General features: G+C 31.8%; 2 protein-coding genes across 2 annotated transcripts; one reads left to right on the forward strand and one right to left on the reverse strand.

Moving 5' to 3' along the window:
* Positions 1–1,705: 1,705 nt before the first annotated feature.
* Positions 1,706–12,142, reverse strand: Osi8 (Osiris 8). The gene is made up of 3 exons (XM_068769295.1): positions 11,759–12,142; positions 2,940–3,223; positions 1,706–1,754 (listed from the first exon to the last, which is right to left on the reverse strand). Exons 1-3 carry the CDS (start codon positions 12,140–12,142, stop codon positions 1,706–1,708), a joined length of 717 nt encoding a protein of 238 aa, XP_068625396.1.
* A 9,611-nt stretch (positions 12,143–21,753) lies between these two features.
* Positions 21,754–26,033, forward strand: Osi10a (Osiris 10a). The gene is made up of 4 exons (XM_068769297.1): positions 21,754–22,064; positions 22,137–22,318; positions 23,609–23,878; positions 25,825–26,033. The coding sequence occupies exons 1-4, from the start codon at positions 21,754–21,756 to the stop codon at positions 26,031–26,033; spliced, it is 972 nt and encodes a 323-aa protein (XP_068625398.1).
* The last annotated feature ends 252 nt before the right edge of the window (positions 26,034–26,285 follow it).

Here is a 26,285-nt window from a genome sequence, read left to right on the forward strand (position 1 = left end):
AATAAACATAGTGGATTCAGTCATATCCGGAACACGCTAAGTTTATTCCAACCGCAAAGTCGGAAATTTCACATATTTATATTTCCTTCCTGTTGATAGGTTTCGATTTCAGGAAATTACTGTGGTGGCATTTAATGAGACGTCATATAGGAATAGAAAGTGGTCTAACGTCGACAGGGCGTTGGGTTAAATAAGAAAACAAAGACTAGTGCACTCTGTTGCAAAACTCCTTTTCCGGAGACTTGACACTACCAAGGGGGATAGAAGTGTGACATTTTTTTTAGATTTTTTTTTGCTTTGGATGACTTCGTATCAAATTAACTTAGGCAGTATATACTATGTAATCTGAAGACGACCATTTAACAAGGTAATGCTTTTTAATTTTTTTTTTTTGCAATATCTTTATATTATCGGACGTTGATCGTTGATCTGAAAAGAGTTTAAGAATGGTGTTACCAAGTTAACATTTCTTGGATATGGAAGATAAAAAAATTGAAACATTAAATATATTTGTATTTAAACCTAAAAAAAACATCCTACGGTATTATCTGTAAAGTACTTTGTTTTAGATTCAATAGCATACGTGAGGACAGCTGAAGTACGTCCCATACAGATAATAAATGAAACATTAATTTGATTTTAAATTTCTGGCATTTTTTAAAATAATCGTTATATGGTATAAAAAAGAATAAAAAACGAGCAACACAAGTTTTATTGATTATTGTGAACATGTATGAAATAAATTAGTGAACAGACTGTCTTTATGTGAATAATATAAATAATCATACAATCTCTTATTTACATTATCTATTATGAGCACAATTCATATATAAAAATTAGTCATGTAACAAAACCAGTGAGATCTATAAAATGTATAGTAGATAATACATAAATCGTTAGAAAGTTAAATACAAAAATATATATAAATATTAATTATCGATTTTCTTCATTATGTATGTATGAATCCATATATAGTATGATTATGTTAGATTATATACATAAATACACAATAAATGCAATATTTTATTTACATATGTACATGTAGATTATAAATACCATACGTAATACTATACATTCATACATTTAAACTCAAATATATTCCATACATAATCCATACATCAATGTTATATATTATATTATATATTATAATAATAATACTGATAAATAAATACGAATATAAATATATATAATATTATAATGCATTTAATATATTGAAGATAAATAATATCTAGCCTATATATATAATATTCCTTAAATTATATTTTAAAGCATATCCAAAGTCTTTTATTTAGAGTATTTACGTACATTTATCTACATATATATAAATTTACATGTAATCGCATAATATTTATAATTATATTAATAAGTCAGTTTATAATAAATAATAATATTTCAATAAGAATATTGAGGTACTTTTAATACATCTAAAAGTGATATTTTTTCCCTCTATTATTTTTTTAACAGTTTGAAATAATAAAAGTCCCTTCCGAACTCTGCAATTTTCCTCTTTCTTGTACTCCATAATAATACATCTGAAACTATTTGATGACAGTTCTGTCTGTCATAAGTGATTATTTTTTTTTTCAATTTTCATTTAATGCTTATACCACGTATCCGTAAGTGTATAATAAATAAATAGTGCTTAATTATAATTTAGGTTATACATTAGCATAATTTATTATATATCTTTGGTGGGATGTGATGGTTATTGAGCGTAGGCGCTGTATGCCAGGTCATGTGCGTTGTCAAAGGATCTGAAATACAGATAAAGCAATAAATAACATAAAATAAATAGCAATGAAACGCGATTTTTAGCACGCTATTTCCATTAGAGGACCCTTCGGTCACAATAATAAAGATATTAGGCCATAGTATATAATGATTAATATAAAATGCAATTTTTAAGGTGCTATTTTATGTAAATAAAGTATATAAATATTTTTTACCTTTCTGTAATTAAAACTGTACCAGCTATTATTATAATACATAAGTATAGCGCATGGTGCTGTTGCCTGCTATTCAAATTGCAATAAATATAATAATGTATTAAAAACATTATGTTTTTGCTATTTTGTACTTGTAAAAATAAAAGTAATCCTTTGTTAAAACTAACAAAATTACTTTAAATACTTTATATTTCTTTAACTTTTTAAAAATCATTAAAAATATTTTATGATAATTATTTATTACACACTGTAATATCAAACACAATTACACATTAAAAACAATTAATAACTTAAAACTAAACAAAACCTTCACTGAAAACGGAATAAGCTAAAAATGATGTTGAAAAAAAAAAACAAATGATGTTTGTCGCAGTGGTATAAAATGGGTCATGATTCAATGACAAGAATGGACTTTGACAGTTGACGAAATAGACCGGATTTTCAATCATGACCCTGCAGATAGCCACAGAATGATCACTGGAAGAAGCTGTGTGTGTGTGTGTGTCTATCGTTTAATATACTTATATATAAAACCAGTGTGTATTTAAAATAAATGACTTTTTCACAATGGTTTGACATCGCCCTTTGAATTGAACTATTATATTAAGATATGCCAATAATTAATATTTTTTTATAAAGTTATGAACGGATAAAAACAAAAAAGACAAATACAAAACTATGATCGTATGCTCAACAGTGCGTAACCTAAGCCATAATGACGAGTCTTCGTTTCAGTCCACAGCCCAATAGATACGTATGGTGGATATACTATAATCGCCACGCTTGGCAGGCGGGTTGGCGACCGCAGTATGACATTATAGTACTCAGAGGACGCTGCTGCCCATCCTCTGGAAAGTTGTCGGTGAGCAGTGGGAATCCCGCATAATTAATGCACGAGGTGTCAATTATTTTATCCTGAGCATCGAACCTGCGACCAGCGATGCTTGCTAATCTAAGTCTCTGAATGAATTTTTTTTAAATCGTTGACTTTACCTGCTCCACCCAGAGCCTCCGTGTCCAGCAGATACCACAACCTCGTGAGCTTCACCACCACCACTGGATGACAGCAGCTTCTTCAGGCCGATGATACCAGCCAGCACCAACGCCAGCTTAGACACGATCAGAGCCTTGCCAGCAAGCAGAGCTAGCGCTCCGAATGCAATTGGTACCATCATCCCACCAATCAAAAGGGGTATCGCTAACAGAGGTGCGATCTTCTTTCTTCTACCTCGGCCTTCGAACCCACTTTGCAGCTCCGAACCGGTAGGGAATTTGATCTGAAATAGGAATATAGTATTTAAACTGATTTTAAATTGTGACGTAATAATTGTAAATAAACGTCAACTGCACATAATAAATGATAAGTACTCCATTCAGCTGCAACTCTTACGACAGCTCTTGACGTTTAAACTAATTTAACTCTAAGTACTGTATTTAATATATTTGTGATAGTGTGCGATATCATCGTTATGCTTGACAGGTGGTCTGGCTACCGCGGTGTGGTATTATGGTTCGCAGCGGACGCTGCCTATCCTTCTGAAACTTGTATGAAAGCAGTGGCCATCCCATGTTATTAATGAACAAAGTGTGAATTATTTATATTATACCTCGGGAATTGAACCTTCGACCTACAATCGTCCTCCAACGCACACAGTCCGCACACCGTTACAATCCACTACCGCTGGTCCCCTAGCATTCCCCTCTTTTAAATTATACCATAAGTAAATACAAGATAAGGACTTTTAGTTTACTACTGCTACATAAAATGTTTAGCACATTAGCTGTCAATATGGCAAACCCTATCCAAAAATACATTGTTTTAGAAACCATAAATAACATAGTAAGAATAAACGATTTTAAAATTCGAGTCACTACGTAATAAATTTATTTATAGTTTAATATCTGTCCGGACAGACATTGTACTATCAAAAACAATAGTTTTTGGCCAATAGGCCTGTCGCATCTCAACACAATTTTAGATTGACATGTAAAAGTTTAAAGGTTAGCGCTGAAAAATGAACTGTACTTTCAGGCTGTTAAAACTTTTACACTACTTGCTATGTATTACCTAAATGCGAATACACAAATAAAAAAGCAAACGAAAAATTATTTTTCATATTCTTCTAGCGGTTATAGAAGCTAAGAATATGTCGCAGGCTCGTATCTTGGCTCTACATAAATCTTATCAAAGAAGCTTGTAGACAAACAAATCAAAAAATAATTGAAAAAAATTCATAAATGCAACGATAACAGTTGTTTTTACAACACTAATGTGTACAGTGGATTTCGACTTAAATGCGTATAAGTATAATTTGCTATGATCTTACAGGTACTGGAACGGAGATCACGAACTGGCAAACAAACTTATTAAGCTTGTCAGAAGACATTGAATATAGGCTTCTTCCTAATGGTGTAAATGTAAATTTATGAGGGAGATATGAGTGAGAGATATTTAGCAGTGGATGTCCCACAGCTGGAATGATTATGATGATACGATATTATTACTAGTGTTACATTTATAGATTAATAATAATGTAGCATTAGGCGATATTATTGTTAAAAGCGATCTCATATAGAAAACTATAGGAAGAAACTGTTACAGCAGATGAGGCATAACTATTACCGGCTATTTTTATTACTTCTTTTTAGGAAGCACGCTTATTTTTGACAGTTGTAATTCTCAAATTTTTCAAATCTTGTACCCAATTCTTGCAAGCGTGTTTTGATGAAAAAATCGTAGTAAAGCAAATTATCTTTAAATAGTATAAAAACGTAATTTGTTTGGAAATAAAATAATATTAAATAATTTTCATCTATAAAAAGTTCCATGTTTTTCAAAGATGACCAACCCTTTTTTAGTCAAATTTCGTATGTTTGGTGGCATTTCAGGGCATTTTTTTTCCATATTTTTGCATTTTTCTTTGGATGCAAACAGGACCGTTCCTAAATAAAGGACTCGCTAATATTAAATTTAATTTTAATTAAAGTGTTTGTCTTAATATTAATAATACATATTAGTTAAGAAAAAAAATCGTGGCTGACTAGAAAAAGGCTCAATAGGTAGGCAGGCAGATGATGAAATACATTTATATGGGTAAGATGAATATATGATACATTTACAAAGATGAAAGTCTCGCTAAATATGAGTTTTCAATATAAACATAAAAGAATGTATGCGTGTCCATTATAATTAGTCAAAGAAACTGTTAACTTAAAGTGGGTCGAAGCGAGAAAAGTTTAATAGAGTGTGATAATGAAAAAAGAAAAAACATGTAAAGATGCATTAACAATGAGCAATTAAAAAGATACGAGAAAGCGGTCACGGTGCGTCGCCGTGCGGTATGTGTTCAAGTTTTTTTTAAGAATGCGTTTTCGTGATGGAATTGATTTCGTGTGATGAACACGATATTCGAATATTAATTAGTTCGCTTTTATTTGCGGTCGCATGGCACAACGGTTTTTATACCTATGCTTTTTTTTTTTAGTAAACAGCACGATACTGGCTGGTATTATTTAAAAGCGATTCTATTGCTTTTATGATTAATGATAAATTTCTAGAAATTTTACGGAACATTAATTATAAAATATTTATAAAAATGGTTTCAGAATCTAGTGTAAAACAAAATTAAAGATTAAGTCATATTTTTCAAACAATATCACAATCCCTATTACTGGCCACTACGACTATCAATAGTTTTAAGTGTTATTATAAATTATTATTTATTGTTCCTACTAAGTTGAATTTGGACTCTTTCCGTCAGATTGTCTGCCATTGCTTGGTTTAATCACTATTGTAAAGAATCTCTGATATATACACCGCATAGATCAGAACTCCCTTTTATTTTCCTCGCCTACAAAGAATGGAAAAAATACGTACATAATTACAAACATATTCATGGATAACAATGATAGCACAGTTCTCATGCTATCAAGTGCATCTTGCAATATTATTGAGATATCGAACTATAGCGTACAGAACAGATGACTGCCGATCCTCTAAGGTTTTGGAGTGAAGAAAACGTATTTGTAATCGCAGTGTAACAAGTCCAAACGTAACATATCAACAAGGTGGATGCTATTAAGGTAGACGCGGGTGCAGGCCACTTTCCAATGGTCTTAATCAAAACCTAGGGAACGGCCGGCAGTAGACGTCTTATGTCAGAAATGATGGTATTCACTGTTGAGACTTTCTCTTCCCAAATAAAAAAAAAATCAGTTGCTTCACCTTTGTAGAGCAAATCCAAAGGTTTCTCAATAGTTTGTAGAACACAAAATTATATTACGAAAAATAAAACGAATTAAATTATCATTAGACAATAATTAACCCTCGCTAACTAAACCGTCACCCTCTGTGGAAAAAAACGACGAAGACAAATATATTATTAATAAGTTGCTAATTGTTTAACACTTATGAATTTATGAAGACGTGAAACACCAATTTGTGTGTCCGTATGTAACGTATGATATGTATCGTAAGACATTTGATTGACAGACACATCTTGCACGAGTCATTTTGACCACGAAAAACAAGTCGAATGGCTGTTTTAGTATAATTAACTTATGATCGATTATTGAACTTAGTAAACTACATTAGCGTTATTAAAAGTAATCAATTAATTTTTGACAAAATGTCATTTTGTTCCGCTGTCTGTTGGTCACGTGTCTGTCGGTTAAATTTAGTACAAACAAAAAATAATTTCCGGGTAAATGATAGAAAGCTTTGTAGAATTTATATTTAAAAAAACTGTTTGTGCAGCCAGAACAAACAATGTATTACTTATAGAATTTCGTAATACACATACTTATAAACATCTTAAAGAAAGCTAACATTTATTATAACAAATATTTTAAAATATATTTCAAATTAAAAAATAAATGTCATTACACTTAACAAATAGTTCTAATGTAATAATGATTAGCAGTTAATCATTAAAAATTTTAATCGCAATATTTATAATAGTAAGTTAAATAATTTTCATACGGATATTTGCACGACTTCACTCTTAAGTTTGAGATATATTTTATATTGGTATTTGAAAGATTACATTGTAGATATTTCTCTTGTACTCGAAAGGATCCTTTGAAGTGAATGGCTATTATTGTGTTAAATACTTCATTAAATTTATACAAAGTAAAGGAAATATTGTTACAACTAACGGAAAATAGTTACATGATAGTTTAATAATAAAATATTTCCGGAAATCCGCGTAGCTATGTTTAAAGAGCGTCTTGATTATTGAAGCTAATGTGATGTATTGTCTTAGATACGAAGTTATGATATTTTAAATCACATATAAAATTATTGTAGAAAGAGATCTTCACTGAGTCGTTTCTCTATATGTTTAAAGGACTATTATTCATTTTTTGCACGCGCTTGTTTTATATAACGGCTTTGTTTTTTTACATAAGCGAGTATAAAATTTACATTTCTTACACATTTGATTTTTATTGCACTTTAACGACACCTTTGTACATTTTGGTTGGTTTAAAAGCTTATTGATGAATGTATTGATCTGTTGTCAGCAATTATGCTTAAAGGCATTTGCACCTATTTCCAATCAACCTGTACAAAGGATTTACTCTAAAATATGTTACATTAATTTATTTGTTTAATGAAATGCGACTGGCCAATAACATAAGGTAGTATAAAGTCTAGAGGGGCAAAAAGTATGTAAGTAAGTAAGTAATAATTTTTTATATGCATCAATCGGAATTTTGAATATACTTGACCAAATTAGTAGCGGCGACGGACGTGTTCGGCTACGACCCTTACTCAAGAGAAAACAATTAAGAAAAAGAATTCGAATTTTGAAAAAGCTTTCTCTTTTTTACATTTTCATAAAGTTATTTACTATTTCTGGAACATACATTGACATAAAATGAGCTATACATTCTCTGTAAAGTTTTTACACCAATAACGAAACTCCCTGTTAATGTAGAAATGAATAACTACCGATTAAATTTTTTTATACGTTCCTTTAAACCTTTTTCTCTATTTTTCTTTATAGAAGATACTGTAGAAAAAAGTGAAATATTGCGTAGCACTTTTAAAACTTTGAAAATGTACCGGTTATTGAAACTATACATATGAAAGTTCGATGTTAACTTCACACGTTTGATAAACATAAAAAATAGACCTTTGAATTATATGTATTTTCAATAACGTATTAAATTAAATTAAAAAAAAATATGTCTCAAAAGTCTCAATGACAGAATCTATTTTTATTAGAGTTATTAGGAGTTGAATTTTATTTTCTTGTGGCGGGCTTCTGACAACAATTATATAAGTTAACCTAACATTAACTTAATTGAGACTGCATACGATAATGTTTAGGCGGACCTAAGTTCCGATTTAAATATTAAACAGTTGAAATATCTGGTTAATAAAACGGTTTAACTTATGTTCCAATTATAAACATAACACCCTAAACATTTAAGAACCTTTAATATTGGGATTTAATGTAACGCGAAAAAAATTAAGTTACAATTTTTTTATTCCCTTATAACTTTTAAAATTCTTCAGTACAACGCATTTACGATACTACTACTTAATCTAATAGTAAATACATTTAAATTTATCACAATCTCATATTTAAGTAATACCTGTATACCTACCTATAACAGAAACTTAAATAAAATATAAAGATTTATCGAAATCAAAATAATACTAGCATTATAAAGAACAGTGTAAATTTAAAGCTTGTGTAAATTGGACAGACAATCTCGTTAAAGTCTTTGGTAGACGCTTGATGCAAGCTGCTTTCAATCAGTCTTATGAAAACCTATGGAGGAAAGGTCTACTAGCAGGGTACGACTATGAAGAATTACGATAGAAGAATAGTTAATTGTTATTTAATTACAGCCCCTTTGAAATATAATATAACAGGAATATTAGTAAGAGACTAGTATTCTGACTTTTTTCTCAATGTAATTATGGAAAGAAAATAAAAAACTATATATTTATCACTCTTTAAGAACATGTGTTGTGTTCTATCACACGATAAAATATTTTTCAATCGAAATGATTATTTCGTCATCATTATCATCAATTTCAGTCATATTACGTCCTCTGCAGGAACTAGATCTTTCCAATAAAATTCCAATGGGACTGGTTGCAAGTGGCCTGCATTCAACGTCTTCCGACGATCTTACCCAGCTTATTCATCCATAAGCTGTTTATCCCGGTTCCTTGTTTTCATTTCAGAACGTTATTAACCCAGCTATTATCAGCGCCTTGGCTATTCATACTTTATACTAGTTATAAAACAATTTTGGTAGCTACCATTATTTGCGATGTTTTATAATTTATTGTCAGTAACGCGTCATGAATAATGTCTGCTATAATTTCGTCGTGTCGTACCCATGACGGGTGATCCGACATTAAACCCATTACGTTACGTCACTATTGTTTATGTTATGCCATGACCGTAAACTTGAACGATTGACATTGGACACTTAACAACAGCTATACATATCAAATGATAGTCGCTTGTGAATTAAAGGAAGTGAATAAAAGAAACTGTAAAGGATTAGGAGAGTGAAAATAAAATATCAACAAGGAAAAGAACTATTGTTAAATAAGATCCTTGTCCCAAATACGATAGGGCGAACGAAAGCACCCTAATAACGGGGCCATTAAAATGATACAAATACTTTCACCTAATTTTTTTTTCTATTGTTATAAAATCTGGTAGAGAGTCATTATCGTAACGAGTCTGAATTTATTTTGTCGAGAATGGAAACTTTTGATCATCTGAAGACTAAATGGATCGTGACAGAAAGCCGCATGCACTGATTCAATGCACTGAACCGAATATACACCGCCGAAGACCGGCAAAGAGTCTAAAATAGAGCCAGAAAAAGTTTTATGAAGGATAACGACCTTCAGTAGGATTAGGAATGTAAGGAGGAGACGGATTTAAGACCTTCCTCAAAATCTTTCAACATATATATTGAGACACTATTTATCATAGAAAAATACAGTTTACTATAACGATGTAAGGATACCAAGTGCTATAGGCGCTCTGCCCAGAACTAATTGCAGTCTAGATCTTTTGAAAACAAAAATTTTAGAAAAAAACTAGCCCGTAATGAATCATTGCCACCGTTTTAGCCACAGAACATCTACTGCTGGACAAAAGCTTTCCGTAGATTTACAATAGGACCGATTGAAATCGGCCTACTTTCAGGGCCTATCGCTAGCCTTTTCTATCTTATGAGATGTTGTCATATGCCGTGCTTGTCGGTCCATATAACAAATATCTCAATGTAAAACAACAGAATAACTCTAAATTATAATACAGATTAAAACGGTATAAGTAAAGTTCTTAAACAAATGAAGTGTTTCAAACAAAGGTGGTAATTTTATAATAACAGATGTATCAAAAGTGAAACTGTACCTCAATGAAAGATATGGAAGGAAAATGAAAAAAGCTTTCCTAGCAATGTATAATAAAATGATTTTCCGCTCGTGTAGGACGTAAGTCTCCCTGTATATTAGTGGTTTTCAGATAAGATAGTATATAAGTATACTCGAGGAAATTTATATTTACTATATATACTATGTATTAAATTCAAATATATTACGCATGGTTTTTAAAAATATATTAGAATGTAAGTAAGTATGTAACAATAAATTTCAAGATACTATTTACATCTATCTATAAATGACGTGTAATTGATCTGGAAATTAAAATTTCGGGATGTTATTATGTCGTTTCCAAAACTGTAACATCTTAAAATTCACCTACAAGATAGAAAAAAAAAACTTTTTAAATTCGTCGGAAAACGGTGTATACAGACAGAACCCAACTAGTTCTCTTTTCCAATCTATGGGGAGGTTCACATCTGGGAGTGGACATACCATGGCTAGAATGATAATTACATCATGAAACTTCGACGATTGGTACAGTATTAAGAACTCTATAATGTTAGTACTTGAGATAATTTAACGTATATACATTTAGCTTTGTTTAAATTTTAAACTGATTAATGTGCGAAAAACATTAACAATTAAAAAATAATCCACGTTGCATTACATTGTGTGTATATCTTAAGAGGTTTCCAATCCTGGATAGTTTTATTTAAAATTGCTCAGGATCGTTATTGATTTCATATTAACGATTTTAAAAAATGATTCCCGAACATTTTTTCTGTTCTTTTTTTAAATAAAAAAAAAATAGGAAAAGCAGTCAAAAATTTTGTTTTATAATTAGTAACTAACTAGTCTCAGAAAGCTCTCGTTTGTCTCAGCAAAACGACCGGCAGCGGCAAATAGGATGTGGTATCTTTCATGTACATATAAATACTTCTATGAATGGTTTTCTACGACTTCTGATTTATCTGAATATGTAAAAATGGTATAGGTGAAGATGTCGGTACATAGTTATATAAGCGATATTAATTACATATAGTTTATTGTATTGAAAATTCGTTATGGAAAAAATTACTATTCATCAACCATCAACATCCATCGCTTTAACGATCATCATCTTGTAAAATAATTATAAGCAATATAAGTCTGAAAAGATTAATAACAACAATTTGAATGATCCAGTAAAAATGGACTAGACAAGATTATTTCGATGTTAAATTTTTGATAATTCATACAATAAGTTTTTTTAAGGTCATCAGTTGAAAACCTTTTCCAACAGGTCTTATTGGAAATCTATGGGGGAGGCACCTGACCAGAAGTGGATAGTCTACGGCTGAAATTATAAAGACCATGATTTGGGTTTGTGGAAATTTTACTAATATTTCGTTTAAGATTAAATATCATGAATTATAAGGGATTGTTTATTATAGAATATTACCTGGATGGTATGAGTTCGCATGAATCCAACGATTTTGTCCAAAATAAGGTTGTCCAATGAGTTCTCGTCAAGACTTCTTGGAACCGCCTCCTCAACTTCCACATTCTGGATTGCATCTTTGTCCTTTGAAATGGTCACTCCATTAAGGAGTGTTATCTCGTCGCTCTTCGATAGTCTGGTGAGGGCTTTGGCCAATTTCAATTTAAGACAGTTGCCAACGTCGTTTTCACTGCAGTCTTTGTATGTTTCATAAGCGACTTTGAGGTCACCTAAAACAGTGTCCTCTGAACTTCTGGCTTCATCCACTTTGTTCTGATTGGTCGAAGCTGTTCTACCATTGACGGCAGCAGCCAACGTGAGGACGAGGAGGTAGTGTGGTACCATTTTGGCTTCGTTCGCACTTCGTTGGCGCTATTGGCACTCTGTTTAAAACTAGAACAGTCTTTGCGTTTATATGCGCTTAGTTTCACGGTACAGTGGATGTTGCTGAGAGGGATGCATCGATGCATTTATGCAGTCGGGTGAATAGTCAGACAAACAAGTTTTTACAATTGATATTAAAACTAGTTTTTATTATATTTATTGTTATATTTCAACTTTTACATTGACTAATATGAAAAGAACATGGAAGAATGATAAAAATGTTTCAAACGTATTGTAAGTGATAACTCATATCATTACCTTCAGAGGTAAAAGAATACGTTTCATCAAAACAGGAAATTTACTGGGAGAATATATAATAGAAGCAAAGAGACTTATTAACAAACTTCTTAAAAATATCTCTTAAAAGACTTACTACCAGGAAATCATAGCATCGCATTCGAATGCACAGAATGATCAGAAGTTGATGTAAAAGCTTTTTTTGTAATCGAAGAGTGAGTTTGTAACTAATTTGTCGACACAATATATAAAAGCTTGTACACTTGTTAAGTAAAACCGTGTATACAATCTAATGCATTATTTTTTTTCTAGGGAAATGCGAGGAGTCAATAACTTTTGGCGTTATAAATTCAGGGTTAGTTAGTAAACAATAATTAGTTCATAATAAGCCTAATTTTGAAACCCCTTTTCACCTTATATTATCATTAGATTATTAATTATTTGTGAAACCATTCATATACATTAAATATCTGTATGTATATATAAACATACATATATTTAGTAGTAAATTACCTTAGATATATTCAGAATTTATAGTCATTTAAAAATTAAAGATCGTTTTCCACGACTGTACAAACGGTTCTATCGCTTCCTCTACACATAATTCTGGATCGTGAACTATAATTCCATAATAGGAATCGCTGAACACGAAATAGGAAACTTGTAATATTTGACAATGAACGATTTGATATTGCCCGTGAAATGTGGTATGCTATTACAGAATTGGTCACGTGATTTCGATGTATTAAACGAATTTATCGTTTTACATTTATCACGAAGTTAAAAATGTTGCTAATTAGAGAAGCAATATACTTTTTAATTAAGTTTTTTTTTTTGACCTGTACACTAACAGTGTATTCTTTAAAAAGTTTATAGCTGTGACAAAATACCATAAACAAGACTACGAACTACTTTTCCATTCAGCATGTTCCCCGAATTTGGTTCCCCTGCGAATATTTCTGAGAGATTTGCTTAGAATAAGGTTCATAACTAAAACAAACTCCAATTTTACGCACCTTAAGAAAACTAAATAAAAATAAGTTATGGAAGGAATAAAAAAGAAGCGTTTACATATAAAAGCTTCTTTCTCTTTTTCTTTATTCTCTCTAAGGCAAATGCGATTTAATTAATTTGATATTTTAATGAATTAATTAAATCGCATTTGATTAATTTGATATTTTAATGATTAGACATAAATGGATTAGTAATTACCGGTCGAGTGAATATTTCTAAATCATTATATTTGTCAGCATTAAATTTAACAATACAAACATTTGCTCATAAGAGGGTGGGCAGGACACTGCGATCGCCAACTCGCCTGACAAGCGTGGCGATTGTATTATAACCGCCATAGATATCTTTGGGGAAGGCACAGGGCCTTGCAGTGGGCGTCTGACATGATGGTCGCGATATGCTCACGTGGCAACATTTTTAATCGCTATATTCGTCGTAAGATTAATAAATTGAATTTGCAACCAATGAAAACTACACTTAGTGAAAGAATATCGACTGTACACGCTCAACAATCAACCATTATACATTAGCAAGTAAAATGAAGATGAATAGCGAATAATAATGTTCGTATCTATAGGCCATAGGATTCGACATTACTGTTATTGTTTTATTTAAAAGTGAACTTTTAGTATATATATATGAACACCCACTGCGAGGCATAGTACAAAGATCGCCACAATCAGCGGTCTTGTGCAGGTCTCATTCAGCGAATTCCTGCGACCATGTGGTAGATGCACCTATTGATGGGCCTGCCCATGCAACGTCTACCGGCTCGTGGTCGCCACTTGAGAAGCTTTAGGCCCCAGCAGCTGACGGTTGCACAAGCAACGTGTCCCGCCTAATTCCATTTTATAGGAACCTTTCTTCGAGTTACGCCGGTGACGTTGGTTCTTCTGCGAATCTGTTTTTTATTGACATCCACCAATCCACGAGTTAATTGAGTCAGCACTGTGGCACCTTAATAAATTGCATATATTATTATAATTCAGGCAAGGTAAGTACCGGATAACTGGAATAAAAATTAAAGTTTTTATTTACAAAGAATGTATTTTATTATCAGGTCAATGAGCAGCATATATATATATAAAACGTCAAACATTTTATATTAACTAATAATATTTTATTTTGGCACAAATAATTATAATTTATTTCAATTATAAAATATTTTTTTATAAAGAAGTTAATTTAATTATAAAGATTAAATATAATACTTCTAAGAACAACATAATTTTCAGTTTAACTCACCATGACGTAACTATAAATACGTCTCCGACCATCACACTGAAATGTAACCATGCGACGCGGTATTTTTAGATTAATTTCACTTTTGTGAAAATCTCTTCTAGCCAATCGATATTCTCTTATTTGCTCATAAAGTGCTTGCAGAAGCTTGCTATCACTAGGCTTTAGTAATTTTCAGGTAATGGCTGTTGATTTCAATAATCGTTCATAAATGCAATTTGAAATAATAAGAACTAATTGTCTATTGAGTGTAATAATTTGTTGTGTATATTTATTATTTTGTTGTACTTTATTTATTAAACTAAATCTTACATTTCATAACGTAAATAAAAAATATAATTTGGTATTTTATTGTTTTTATTAGCATTAGTTTTAATTTACTGAAATTACGTCAATATTTTGTGATTAATATAAGGGTTGCCTGAAGCGATAAAAGCCGCCTCCGTCATATTACATATATATATATCTATATCTCTGGCTATATCTCTGGCTGACCTTGACCAAAAATTTACTGCAATTTTCATAATGTCATCACTCCTTCTTTATCCCGGTCCACCACTTGAACTTTTCTTGTAAAAAGATGTAAAATTTGTAGTAATTTTTGACCGCCTATCTTCTTATTCGCTTTATATGTGGACTACTTTTTTCTACTTTAGCTATATTGCATGTTTGACAACGTCGCTAGCTTTTCTTCTTTTTCATATCAAAAAGCTGTTTACCTTATCTCCAAGCTTTGCTTCCATACTTCTTGGGCAATACTATATTTAATTATAATTCAATATTTTGTATTAAACAATATTATATTATATTATTATAACAAGAAATAATATTCCCAGAATTCGTATTTTTTTATTTAATATATAGTTTCATGTGATAAATTAGATCAATGCCTAGTGATTCCATTAATGAGATGTAAAAATAAAATTCAAAATACTGGTAGTGTATAATGTCGATAAGTAAAAGTGAAACATGTTAAGTACTTTATGTTTTCTTTCTTATTAAAGTTCAATTAATACATCGTTTCAAATGAATTATGACTACCCGTTGTTAAATTCACACTTTTCGTTTGTTTGGGCATGCTAGCGAGTACATTTCTTATAGTTCATCGTGAAATCCTTTCCCACTTTGCGCTAATTATTTTATAGCTTTTTGGTGGTACACATACCTCAAGGCTAAAGCGAAGGACGATAGCGTCTCCCATAAAAAATGAGATTGCATCAAGAGCCAAGAGCTTGGCGAAAGAATCTAGAACTTCTACTCACATCGGCGTCCAATCAATGCAACATTTTCAAATGATTCAATTTCAATGGTGATGTGATTGGAGGTGTGATTTCTTTAAAATATGTCTGCTAAGTGTTTTTGGTCTTCGTAGTACTCGCTCACGTCAGTCTTCACTTTATTGAGATATCCTGGCTTCGGCACCAACGGCCATCAACAGGGTTAGATAGTAAATATTAATTAATTTTAAATATGTAGTGATCCAAATTTTGAACATACTTTTTTTTTACTATGTAATCATTATGTTATTTATTATTTATAAACTCATTGATTTTTTAATATTATTATACATTAATTGACAGCAAGTGATAAAAATGATTACAAACTTTCATATTGTATTCTTATCCGACGCCCATTTTAATTGCAAATGAGTTTATTCAATGATCACCTATTATATTAATTACTTTCTAATTTAAATCATAATGATACTCTAATATTATAGATCGAAAGAACAATCATCAAACAAAAGCAGTGTAAGACCTAATGGCTGTATCGTTGTAAGATTCGAAACCCATATTAAACAAAAGTAATAGTACATTGGCGTAATGATGTAATATCGTATATTTGACTGTGACAAGGCCTACTCAAAACACATCACTAGTTTCTATACTGTTGTGTAATTAATATGAAAGTGCTGTTATGTAAAAAAGCGTGCGAATATATTTGCAAGTTAAATATTCATTGATGCCCCACTTATGTGTCTGTACTTTTCACTTACGGTCATAATTAGATAACGTTTTGAAAAATTCAGATCTCTTTTTTTATCTATCGATTATTTGACAAGTATGTATTTAAAGGTGAATTGCTCGTCTGAAATTGCAGCCGGGCACATTTATCGTGCTACCAATGCTCTTTGGGGCCGAGAAATTCTCGAGTGGCGACCTCGTGGGGTAAGAAGGAGCACCGATAAGCGCCCCACTAGGTAGACCAACGACATTGTTAAGGTCACGGGAATTCTCTGGATGCGGACAGAGAAAGACTGGTAATCGTGGCGTTCTGTTGACTGATATGATAATCACATATTTAAAACCAAAAAATGCAGTGCAATTACTTTAATTAATTACCAACTTTTTTAAAATTGTTCTCGTGGATTTGCTACTGTCAAGACAAAAGAAGCAACATATATTCATGAATTAGAAGTGTCATATCAAAACGGTTTATTTCAGCAAGAATTTGGAACGACTTTCCATTTTCTTGAAGAAGTTATTTTATATTCACCTTGAACTTAAAGCAGCTTGCAGTAGAAAATATTTTTTTACATTAATTGACAACTTAAACATATATGCCTGTTTCGATTCATAGCGCACATTTGACAATCACGAACAAATACACACACACATACTTTAGTTTCAATTATGCCCATTAAATGTGGAACAATGTGAAACACTGACCAGTGGTAGTCCAGCGGTAGGGGAATGAGATTTGCGATCATGGGTCGCGGGTTTGATTCCCAGACACAATCTTATATTACTCACACTTTGTACATTAATTATAAAAGAAGTTTTTAGATGATGGACGGCAGCGTCTTCTACTTAGCATAATACCATAATTCGATCGCCAACCCGCCAATAAGCGTGGCGATTAATCTCCCTGTAGCTATCTTTGAAGAAGACTTATGCCTTGCAGTTGGTGTTCATGGGCTAAACTGAATGTGAAACATTACTTGTTCCTTTGTAAGCCAACGTTATAAGCTTTACTACGCTTTAGAAATCTAGGAGACGCTGAAAACCATTGCAGCGCTGGTCTGCACTAGTCTAGTCGGCTCTTTTGTCTCTACTATAGACCTAATATTAGATATGATAGATCAATAGGAGAACCAATGCTAAACTAAGGAGTTCCTAATAGATTTACAATAAAATCCTGGCCTATAAAGAGCGTCCTACGCTTCGCTTGCCAGTCTATGGTCTCCTTTCCAGAACCTTCATATCCCGGTAAGTAATCTGTTCTGAGCGCTCTATGATTTGCCCACTGCTACTGGAATCAGCAGGTCTTTCTGATAATCAGTGTAATTAGGCATTAAATTGATTTTATAAATATTTTAAAATGCTCCCCAAATTAGCATTCTACTGTTAAATATATTAAAATTGTATTTTTAATTAATGCAACTTGATGATATATTTTCAATAAATATTTTTTTTTACCAAAGAGTTAAATAAGTAAATCGATAAATAACTTTCAGCACAGGCTATTGAACCTATAGCTCTTTATAATACACACCGTAAACTCACATATCTAGTGACTTAATAGCCGGATACATCTTCGTCATGATACAGAAAATTATTCACTGTAACAAGTTATCGCCATAGTCGTAATTAAAAATTACGTCTTTGTTCTTTTTTTAAATACATTAACAAATTGTAAATACTGATAGTGTACAAACTGTTTATTTATTACATAAGCGTGTAACACAATGTAAAACATATTGTGTTATCTATTTCGCCAGTTCCACTTGACACATAACATAGACGAAAAAAAGAACACCGAAGTTTGTGTTACGAATTCATTTTTACAAGGAATCTTCGAATATTATGTAGAAAATACATTCATTTTTCGAATGTTGCAAGCACGTATTTTGACATTAGAGATAGATCTGTTCCCGCCTACGACATCCTTTTCAAATTAAAATAAAAAAAAACTCCTCTGGTTTCTCTTCTCACGGGACTTCATGTCCGGTTTACATCCGCTTTTCTTTTAAAATTCTACAACGTTTAAACACACGTTAGTAAAATTTTAACAAACAATTATAAGCTTTAATCATTGGTAATAAGATTATAAATGATAACTACACAAAATTACACGCGCAACTAAATCTGTAACATCATGTAAGCATTTGTTAGCAAGCAACTTTATGCCTTATTGCTTTTGAAAAATCTCATTTTAATCGTTATAAAACTTACGCCGGCATTCTATGTAAAGTCACAACCTGTTCATCTACTTAAACTCAACTTGAATACCTTTCAAAGGATTTTGATCGTTGTCTTATTACGTTAAGGTACAATAATGTCTGAATAGAATTTTAAAATGATCAAAACGTGCTTTGGTGGGTTGAGAATGGAGAAAGAGGGGGAGATTACATAAAATACACGAGTCACAGAAAGCTCATGCGCCTCTGGCGATTGTGGCGAAAGCTTTCGACGATGACTAATGTACTTAAGGTTGGATGATTAGTGAGGAAAAAGCATTTACAATTTAATACGATTTTCGAAAATACTCCTTTTCATAAAAATTTCATTTCAGTTACATTCAATTCGTTCGTACTAAGCGGACTGAAATGATAATTCTAATTCTTTATAGTCTTTTTTTGTCTCTGAAACCAAACATTATACATAGGCAGGTGGCCAGTTACTTGCAATTCTTAACTAGTGATACTACACTATCAAAAATTGATGTTAAATCAAATACTATTTTTTAATATGTAGTTTTTACCCCAACGTTTTTCTGTAAATATATTAGTACTTATTTAAAATGTAACAATTATTGACATATTAGTATATATTATGTTAGGTAAATATTTAATGGGTGAACTATGCAGTCTTTTAACAGCTGCCGCGTCACTTGACAAAGCCTTTTTATGGAGACTTCTAATATTATTAAATTTCAATATGTTATTTTTTTTAGCAACGAAACCCATACTTGAACATTGACTAACTCAATTAAGGTTTAGCTCGCAGTATATGTCACTTTTTTTAATAAAGCATACGTCAATTACATATTTGAAAAATTAAAAACATTTTTTTATTTGATCGCGTTGGTTTTAAAAAAATGGACTAATCTAATTTCAAATCTCTTAAGCGGAAATTAGTCGAGATCGGACTAACTGCATTTTCTTTAATTGCAAACACAAATACGGCAAATGACATATTTCAAAATCAATTAATTGTCGATCACTGTACAGTCTTATTATATTGTAAGCGCGGTTCCTAATAACCAATTAGTATTATAAGAGCAAATTTATGTTGTCGATCTGTAATATTCCCATATTTATAAATAATTAATTAATCGTCCTGGATGTACACGAGATTAACAAAGGTCATTGCTTTGTGCACAATATTACCTCATTGACACCAGAACGTAGACATCTAACAATTAATTTATTGTGAACCAAATTATCCGATCGCATAATTTCCAAAAAATATTATGAAACTATTAAATAGTTAATTTACCATTTTGCAGGGCTAGGCGTGTTTAACTAATGTTTTTCACCTTTTCTTAAAAATTGTCTTGCTATATTATTCAAGCATTGGGCAGCCTATCAAGAATCGAACCCACAACCGCCATTTGTAAATTATAGTCTTTAACTACAAGTCTATAGGCTATTTCTGCTTTGTGTAACATAAATACAATCTTTCAATTAAGATACTAAATATGAAAAGAAATCTTTTAAATCCGCAGTCAAGTTACGTGAGCTTTATCATAATGTGTATGTAAGAAAAATATAAGCGTTCAAGGAGTTGTAAAGACTTGAAAATGTTACGTCAGGCGAACAAAACTTTTACTAAACCGAACCGGACGTACGAGAAAAAAATGTGTGCACTTTCACTTGGTACAATTCCTTCCTTCCCAAGCGCGTTATCGAACAATATACGTACATTCGAAATTAATTCTTATTGCGTACAAATAAACCGGAATTTCATTTGAATCATCGGGCGTATGAGGCTTTTTAAGTTCGTGGTCGATCGAACAGGTTGTGAGACAATGAAGAGGTCAGGGGCCCCGTGGTTAGTACCTTTAGAGTTCAATGTGTCCTATTTTAATTCCGCACATTAACGAATATCATAGATGACAAATTTACATGAAACTGAGATTTCTATTTAGATTACGCTTAACTATTTTTTGATATTCATAAATGCTCTTTACCCCTCGATGTTTCCATTTCACCGGATTTGTATAGAGTATAATACTTCACCCGATCTATTTATTGTTAATAAAGTCCATGCAATGGTTGTATAGAGAGAGAAGTTGCCGGTTACGATAAGACCGCCCTTCGTACTTCATTCTCCCCGTTTCATCTAAATTTTTTTAAATCCTCTTGCGTACAATAAATAGTAAATAAATTGATAATTGTACTTAGTTAACTTTAAAGTATACAACTTCTGTTTGAAATTTAAGCTCAGACAGCTGGACGATAAGCAATCCTCTCACTGCTTAGGTCCGCCACTCTCAACTCTCAGATCACTAAGGCCATCGCTTTATAAACTCGACTGAACGAATGAACTCCGAGAATATACCTCGGCTTGACGCCGAATACTTTTTTGACATTCATAATTAATTTGACCTTGAAAAACCTTAACATGAAGAAGGAACTCATGCATCGCTTCTGTCAAAGTACTAAATTTATAAAAACAGAATATCTTCTCTCTATCTATTATATCTTTCCAAAAATTTACAATTACGAAAAATAGCACATAAATAGAAGTTTTTAAATGATGTGAACTTCTTTATTTAAATTGTCAATGATATAATTCATTACGTACACATATTACATAATGTTCCGTAACATTTGCGACATGTAAATTGTTGATCACTCTCACAGATTGCCTCGCAAATTATCCACAACCAATTTTCACCCTATTGTTGGCCCAGACGTGGGAAGTGCCCGTGACGGGCCTCAGAAAACAATAGCAAAACCCAACCAGACATAACAAGGAAAGCCTATAAAACTGGGCACTTGTAACAATAACGCTATACGTAATGATAAAGTTCACAGAGGTAGAACTATTCGAATACTATATCACATAGAAATAAATAAATTAAATTTGAAATGTAGACAGAATATTACGTGAAATTACTATAGTTTAATAATGGCTTTAAAAAACAAACTTGTATTGTTAATAATCGTACTGATTTCGAAAGTGACACCAATACAAATCGAATTACAAGAAGGAGAAGAAATAAGTGAAAATAAAGTTCGAGATTCGCAATTGAATGATTGTTTAAGTGTGAAAAGAGGTTCAGAAATAGGGGTGTGTTTTGGTAAAGAGCTATTAGCTAATTTAAATCATTATGATGAAGAATCGTCATTTAGTTTGGCAAAAGGTGTTACATTTTTAAGAGACGAAAAAACGCCAAGAGACTTCGGAAAGTTTTTAGATAGGGATCCAATGGATTTCAGGTAATTTAAAATGTTTTAACGAGCCTTATTTCAAAACGTTTTGAAAAAACTGATTTTTTCGGTATATTTCAGATCTATAATGGAAGATGCTAGTGATTTAATATCAAAACGATCCTTGCATTGGGACTTGAGTGGTCTTTGCCCGGGATTAGTAATGAGAATTGGCCCCACTTTAGCCAATGGTGTGCTTGAATTTGTAATGGACCAGAGAGTGAAAGACAGAGCTTATCAAAACCAGGGCGAAATTACTACAGGTAAATTGTTCATCATCATTTTATCATTACTCGGAAGAGGCCCCTTCTATATATTTACACTAAGACCAATTGAAAACGGCCTCCAACCGCGTTTCCCGACTACCTTCATTAGGTCACCGTCCACCTACTAGAACTTCCTATGGTACGGTTGCTGCTACGTGGTTTCCACTCCAGGACCGTTAGGCCCTAACGGATATCTCCTTAATTTATGGCTATCTTGCCTACTAACTCTTTAACTTACTAATCCTATGAGCATATGCCGCCTTCATTCATTTGTTTACGGATTTCAGTAAATAGGTAAAGAAAATGAAATATTTCAGATACATTCATACCCGCAGTAGAACAAGACGATTGCGTCATATTCGTAAATAATTAACATTTTTCAAGTCTTAATCAATAAACTAAGAATAAATAAAAAAAATCATGATTTATTTAACTTGAAAGCACGCTATTATATTTGTGTGAAGAAATCTGTTAAGCCTATATTTTTTATCAAAAATATTCATAATTTTTAAATTTAATGTACCTATTTTTATCAGTGGTCTCTTTTACCACTACGGTCATCGAGATAGGTCAAATATAAAACACAATTGCGTAAGATTAACCAGAATTCGTGTATTAAAAATAAAAATAATGCAAATTTAATATAATATTATTGCAAACGTTTGTTATCGATAGTGTATTTTAATAGAGTTATTAATCCATTCTACCTAATAAACTACGGATAAAGTTTCGGGGATCTTTGCCGCTCCAGAGAACGGTCTCTCGACGAAATGTCTGTCGGTGAGAAGTCATTCGGTATTATTTACCGATGCAGGTCGCTTCCAACCGGTCCAATTGGAAATCTTTCAGAGAGGTATATACTCAGCAGCTGGCGTCCTAGGGCGGAAATGATGATGACGATCATGATTATTTCCGGCCACGGTACTATTGCACTATTGTGTACTATACGCTTAAAAACGAAGGATACTCGGCTTATCAACCCAGAAAAAAATAAATTATATCTAAAAGACCAACTCAACCAGACGTTTATTATGCAAGATAGTTAAATAATTTTTGATAAAAACGTTAGTCTCTTTATATGTAAACAATAACTTGTGGGCTTACAAAAATTTTAATTAACGCCATCTATGTGCTACACAAATAACTACAATTGTTTATTCGAGTCAAGGCTTCGATGGCATTGAACTTGACATATAGCGCCATCTGTTTAAGGAAAGTAATATAGTGGACTGAACTACATTAAAATCATTAAGGATCACTAAACGTGCTCTTTTCTTTACTTTTCAGGTCGTTTACTAGCACGCAATCTACTGGTCCCCTTTCTTTTGGGCTTAAAGTTTCATATTTCAACTCTATTACCGTTGTTGCTAGGTTTAGTTCTCATTGCGAGCAAAAAAGCTTTTCTACTAGCAAAAATAGCTCTTTTAGCTGTAACTGTATTTTCTGGTGGTGCTGGTTACGGAGCACAATTTAACGGTTTTGGAGCTTCATCAGTACCGTCTTATACTTCGCACGAAGATCTCGGACACTATCAATCTCATCACCATGGCTCTGGAGGTAATATTGATCAGTTTTCATTTAAACTGTGATTTTTTTTATTATTAAAACTATTTAAAAAGGTTCATCATTATTCAATTTTTTAACTTCAAGCCTTCTATGCATATGTTACTTAATGATTACCCGCCTGCTTTGCAAACTTAATTAACGCCTCCTCAACTTCACTTACGGAATTAAGTTAGTAAAATGTGTTTTATTCTTAGCTGTCAAATTTCAAGTTGTAAGTTAAAGTTCTTCTTTTAAAGTGTCAGTGATACCGTGATGAGACAGTAAATAGGTGGAAATCTCTTATATAACTAAACAGGTAGTATATTTTAATTGAACTATTATATTGCATATATTTAAAGAATAAATCAATTTTGACATATCATTGAATGGTATATAAAAAATAGTACTAAAAATATTAAACATTTCTCGCTTATTATATTCTTCGAATAAAAAAGAAACGGCTTCTTATCAATTTTGTTAAAAATGTATTCATTTTCAATAACGTATATGTAAATTCATACCAATGTTATGACAATTAAAAAGAAAAGTAATATTGCAGGCATATCTTAAAATTAAAAAAATATCTATTTTTTGTATTTTTATGGGCTGCTGTATATATTAACTGATGCGTTATTAAACGTAAATATTTTTATGTAACAATTACTTTGGTCGAAAAACTTCCTAATTTTACGATCGCAGGTCGATTGACAACATGCCGATGTACAGTAACCAAGCATCCTTATAATCCTTACAAAATAAAGGCATATCCTTAAAAGCACGATATTAATGTAAGTACTATACTGAAATTCGTATATCATCATTTCACTGTCCACAAGTGGACGTACGTCTCTCTCATAAATTTCTAATAACACCTGGGTGCAGCTGGCATCTATACCAGCGGCCTTAACAAGTCCATCTGTACACGGTTAAGAGTGGATTCTTAGACCCCTATGGACTGTTTGTTCTGGGAGCTATGCGCCTTCGTTCAATTATTCGAAACAAAAATACTAAAATAAACTTTTATTCGACCATCTACCGTTTTCAGTTTTACAGATAAAAGGTTAATGATTTACGCAATTAATCAATACTACGGAGTATATCGATAGACAATAGAATAGGAAATGACCGCGTATTGAGTTACATCGTAATTTTTATTGACTTTAGAGCTTAACGAAGTTCTAAACCATTTTTTATTCTTTTATGTCAACCGATAAAAGCCCATTGCAAGGCATAGACATCCCCTAAATCCACTATGTCCGGCCTTGAGCTGCCTGCATCCTGTGACTTCCCATGATATATTATATCGGCAGTCCATCTAGTGGTTAAGGTTGCCACTCGAGAAACGACCTTAGGTTTATTTATTTATTTTCAATATGCATTAAATACATAAAATGCTTTGCTGTTGGCATGCACTGACATGTCATTACATTAGTTTGGTATAACATTTAAATAGGTTTGTCAGCAGCCGTACAAAGCTCTTGTCATATTTAAGTTAGCTTATACATAGATGTTAATAATTTAATAAAACAGGAAAACACTGTTTATGGACTCTTAATAATAAGAAATTAAAAAACGTATAGTCTATTTTAAATTATTTAAAGACAGGATTTAGCCCTAAAACATAGAAATAAAAAAGGGATTTAGAGTCAATGTTCGCAGTGCACATTTATCATCATGAACCATAGGAGTGACTTCAACAATATTCATCAGCATCATCATTCCAGCCGTAACACTTCCTTCTACTTCTGGACAAACTTACCCCAGAAATTTTCAATAGGACCGGTTGAAAGCGGCCTATGTCCAACGTCTTTCGACGACCTATTACTATTTTCTCTAAGTTAACATGATGAATGTTTAATAAAAATTCTTTATACCACAGATAAACATAAACAAACATTACAAAAAAAAAAGAATTCTTCATCATATCAATCAGATAACATTGAAATGTTTATTCCCAGGTTATTATCTCAGACAACCGCATCATGATGAACATTATTATAAAGAGAAATCAACAGAACAAACGACTGCTTCACCTATAACACCTACAGAACTCAGAGATAGATTAGAGCGACTGTTCATAGCTAAAAAAGGTGTAGAAGACCTGAGAGATGAAGGGAAAGTTAGAAATGTAAGAAACTTCGCGTGGACGCCTATTAATACAGGATAAAATCTTATTTCAATGTAATTAGTAAAATAAATAATGATACAAAATATATTAGAATGTTAACATAACAATAACTTTTTAAACTAATAGTTTAGTTTTAAAAGCATATTTGACTATTTCATTTTGTTTCACTAATTTTTATGTTAACATTATTGCTAGTCATAACACTTATTTTCTCGACTATTTTATTACTTTCTTGAAAGTGAATATTTAATAAAATTGATTTTTGTTTAACCTCTCACGTAATAATAAAAA

This window comes from Battus philenor, unplaced genomic scaffold (assembly GCF_028537555.1).
Source record: "Battus philenor isolate CCGP_79_NKW_IND1 unplaced genomic scaffold, ilBatPhil1.0.hap1 SCAF_28, whole genome shotgun sequence".
Classification (NCBI taxonomy): Eukaryota; Metazoa; Arthropoda; class Insecta; order Lepidoptera; family Papilionidae; genus Battus; species Battus philenor.

What these genes read in the sequence shown, in the direction of transcription:
- Osi8 (XM_068769295.1), bottom strand. Translation starts at nt 12,142, where the DNA reads ATGGTACCACACTACCTCCTCGTCCTCACGTTGGCTGCTGCCGTCAAT. An exon ending in TGCGAACTCATACCATCCAG is followed by an intron (nt 3,224 to 11,758) that starts GTAATATTCTAT and finishes TTCCTATTTCAG; the next exon opens with ATCAAATTCCCTACCGGTTC. An exon ending in GGAGGCTCTGGGTGGAGCAG is followed by an intron (nt 1,755 to 2,939) that starts GTAAAGTCAACG and finishes TCTGTATTTCAG; the next exon opens with ATCCTTTGACAACGCACATG.
- Osi10a (XM_068769297.1), top strand. Translation starts at nt 21,754, where the DNA reads ATGGCTTTAAAAAACAAACTTGTATTGTTAATAATCGTACTGATTTCG. An exon ending in CCAGGGCGAAATTACTACAG is followed by an intron (nt 22,319 to 23,608) that starts GTAAATTGTTCA and finishes TTTACTTTTCAG; the next exon opens with GTCGTTTACTAGCACGCAAT. An exon ending in TCATCACCATGGCTCTGGAG is followed by an intron (nt 23,879 to 25,824) that starts GTAATATTGATC and finishes GTTTATTCCCAG; the next exon opens with GTTATTATCTCAGACAACCG.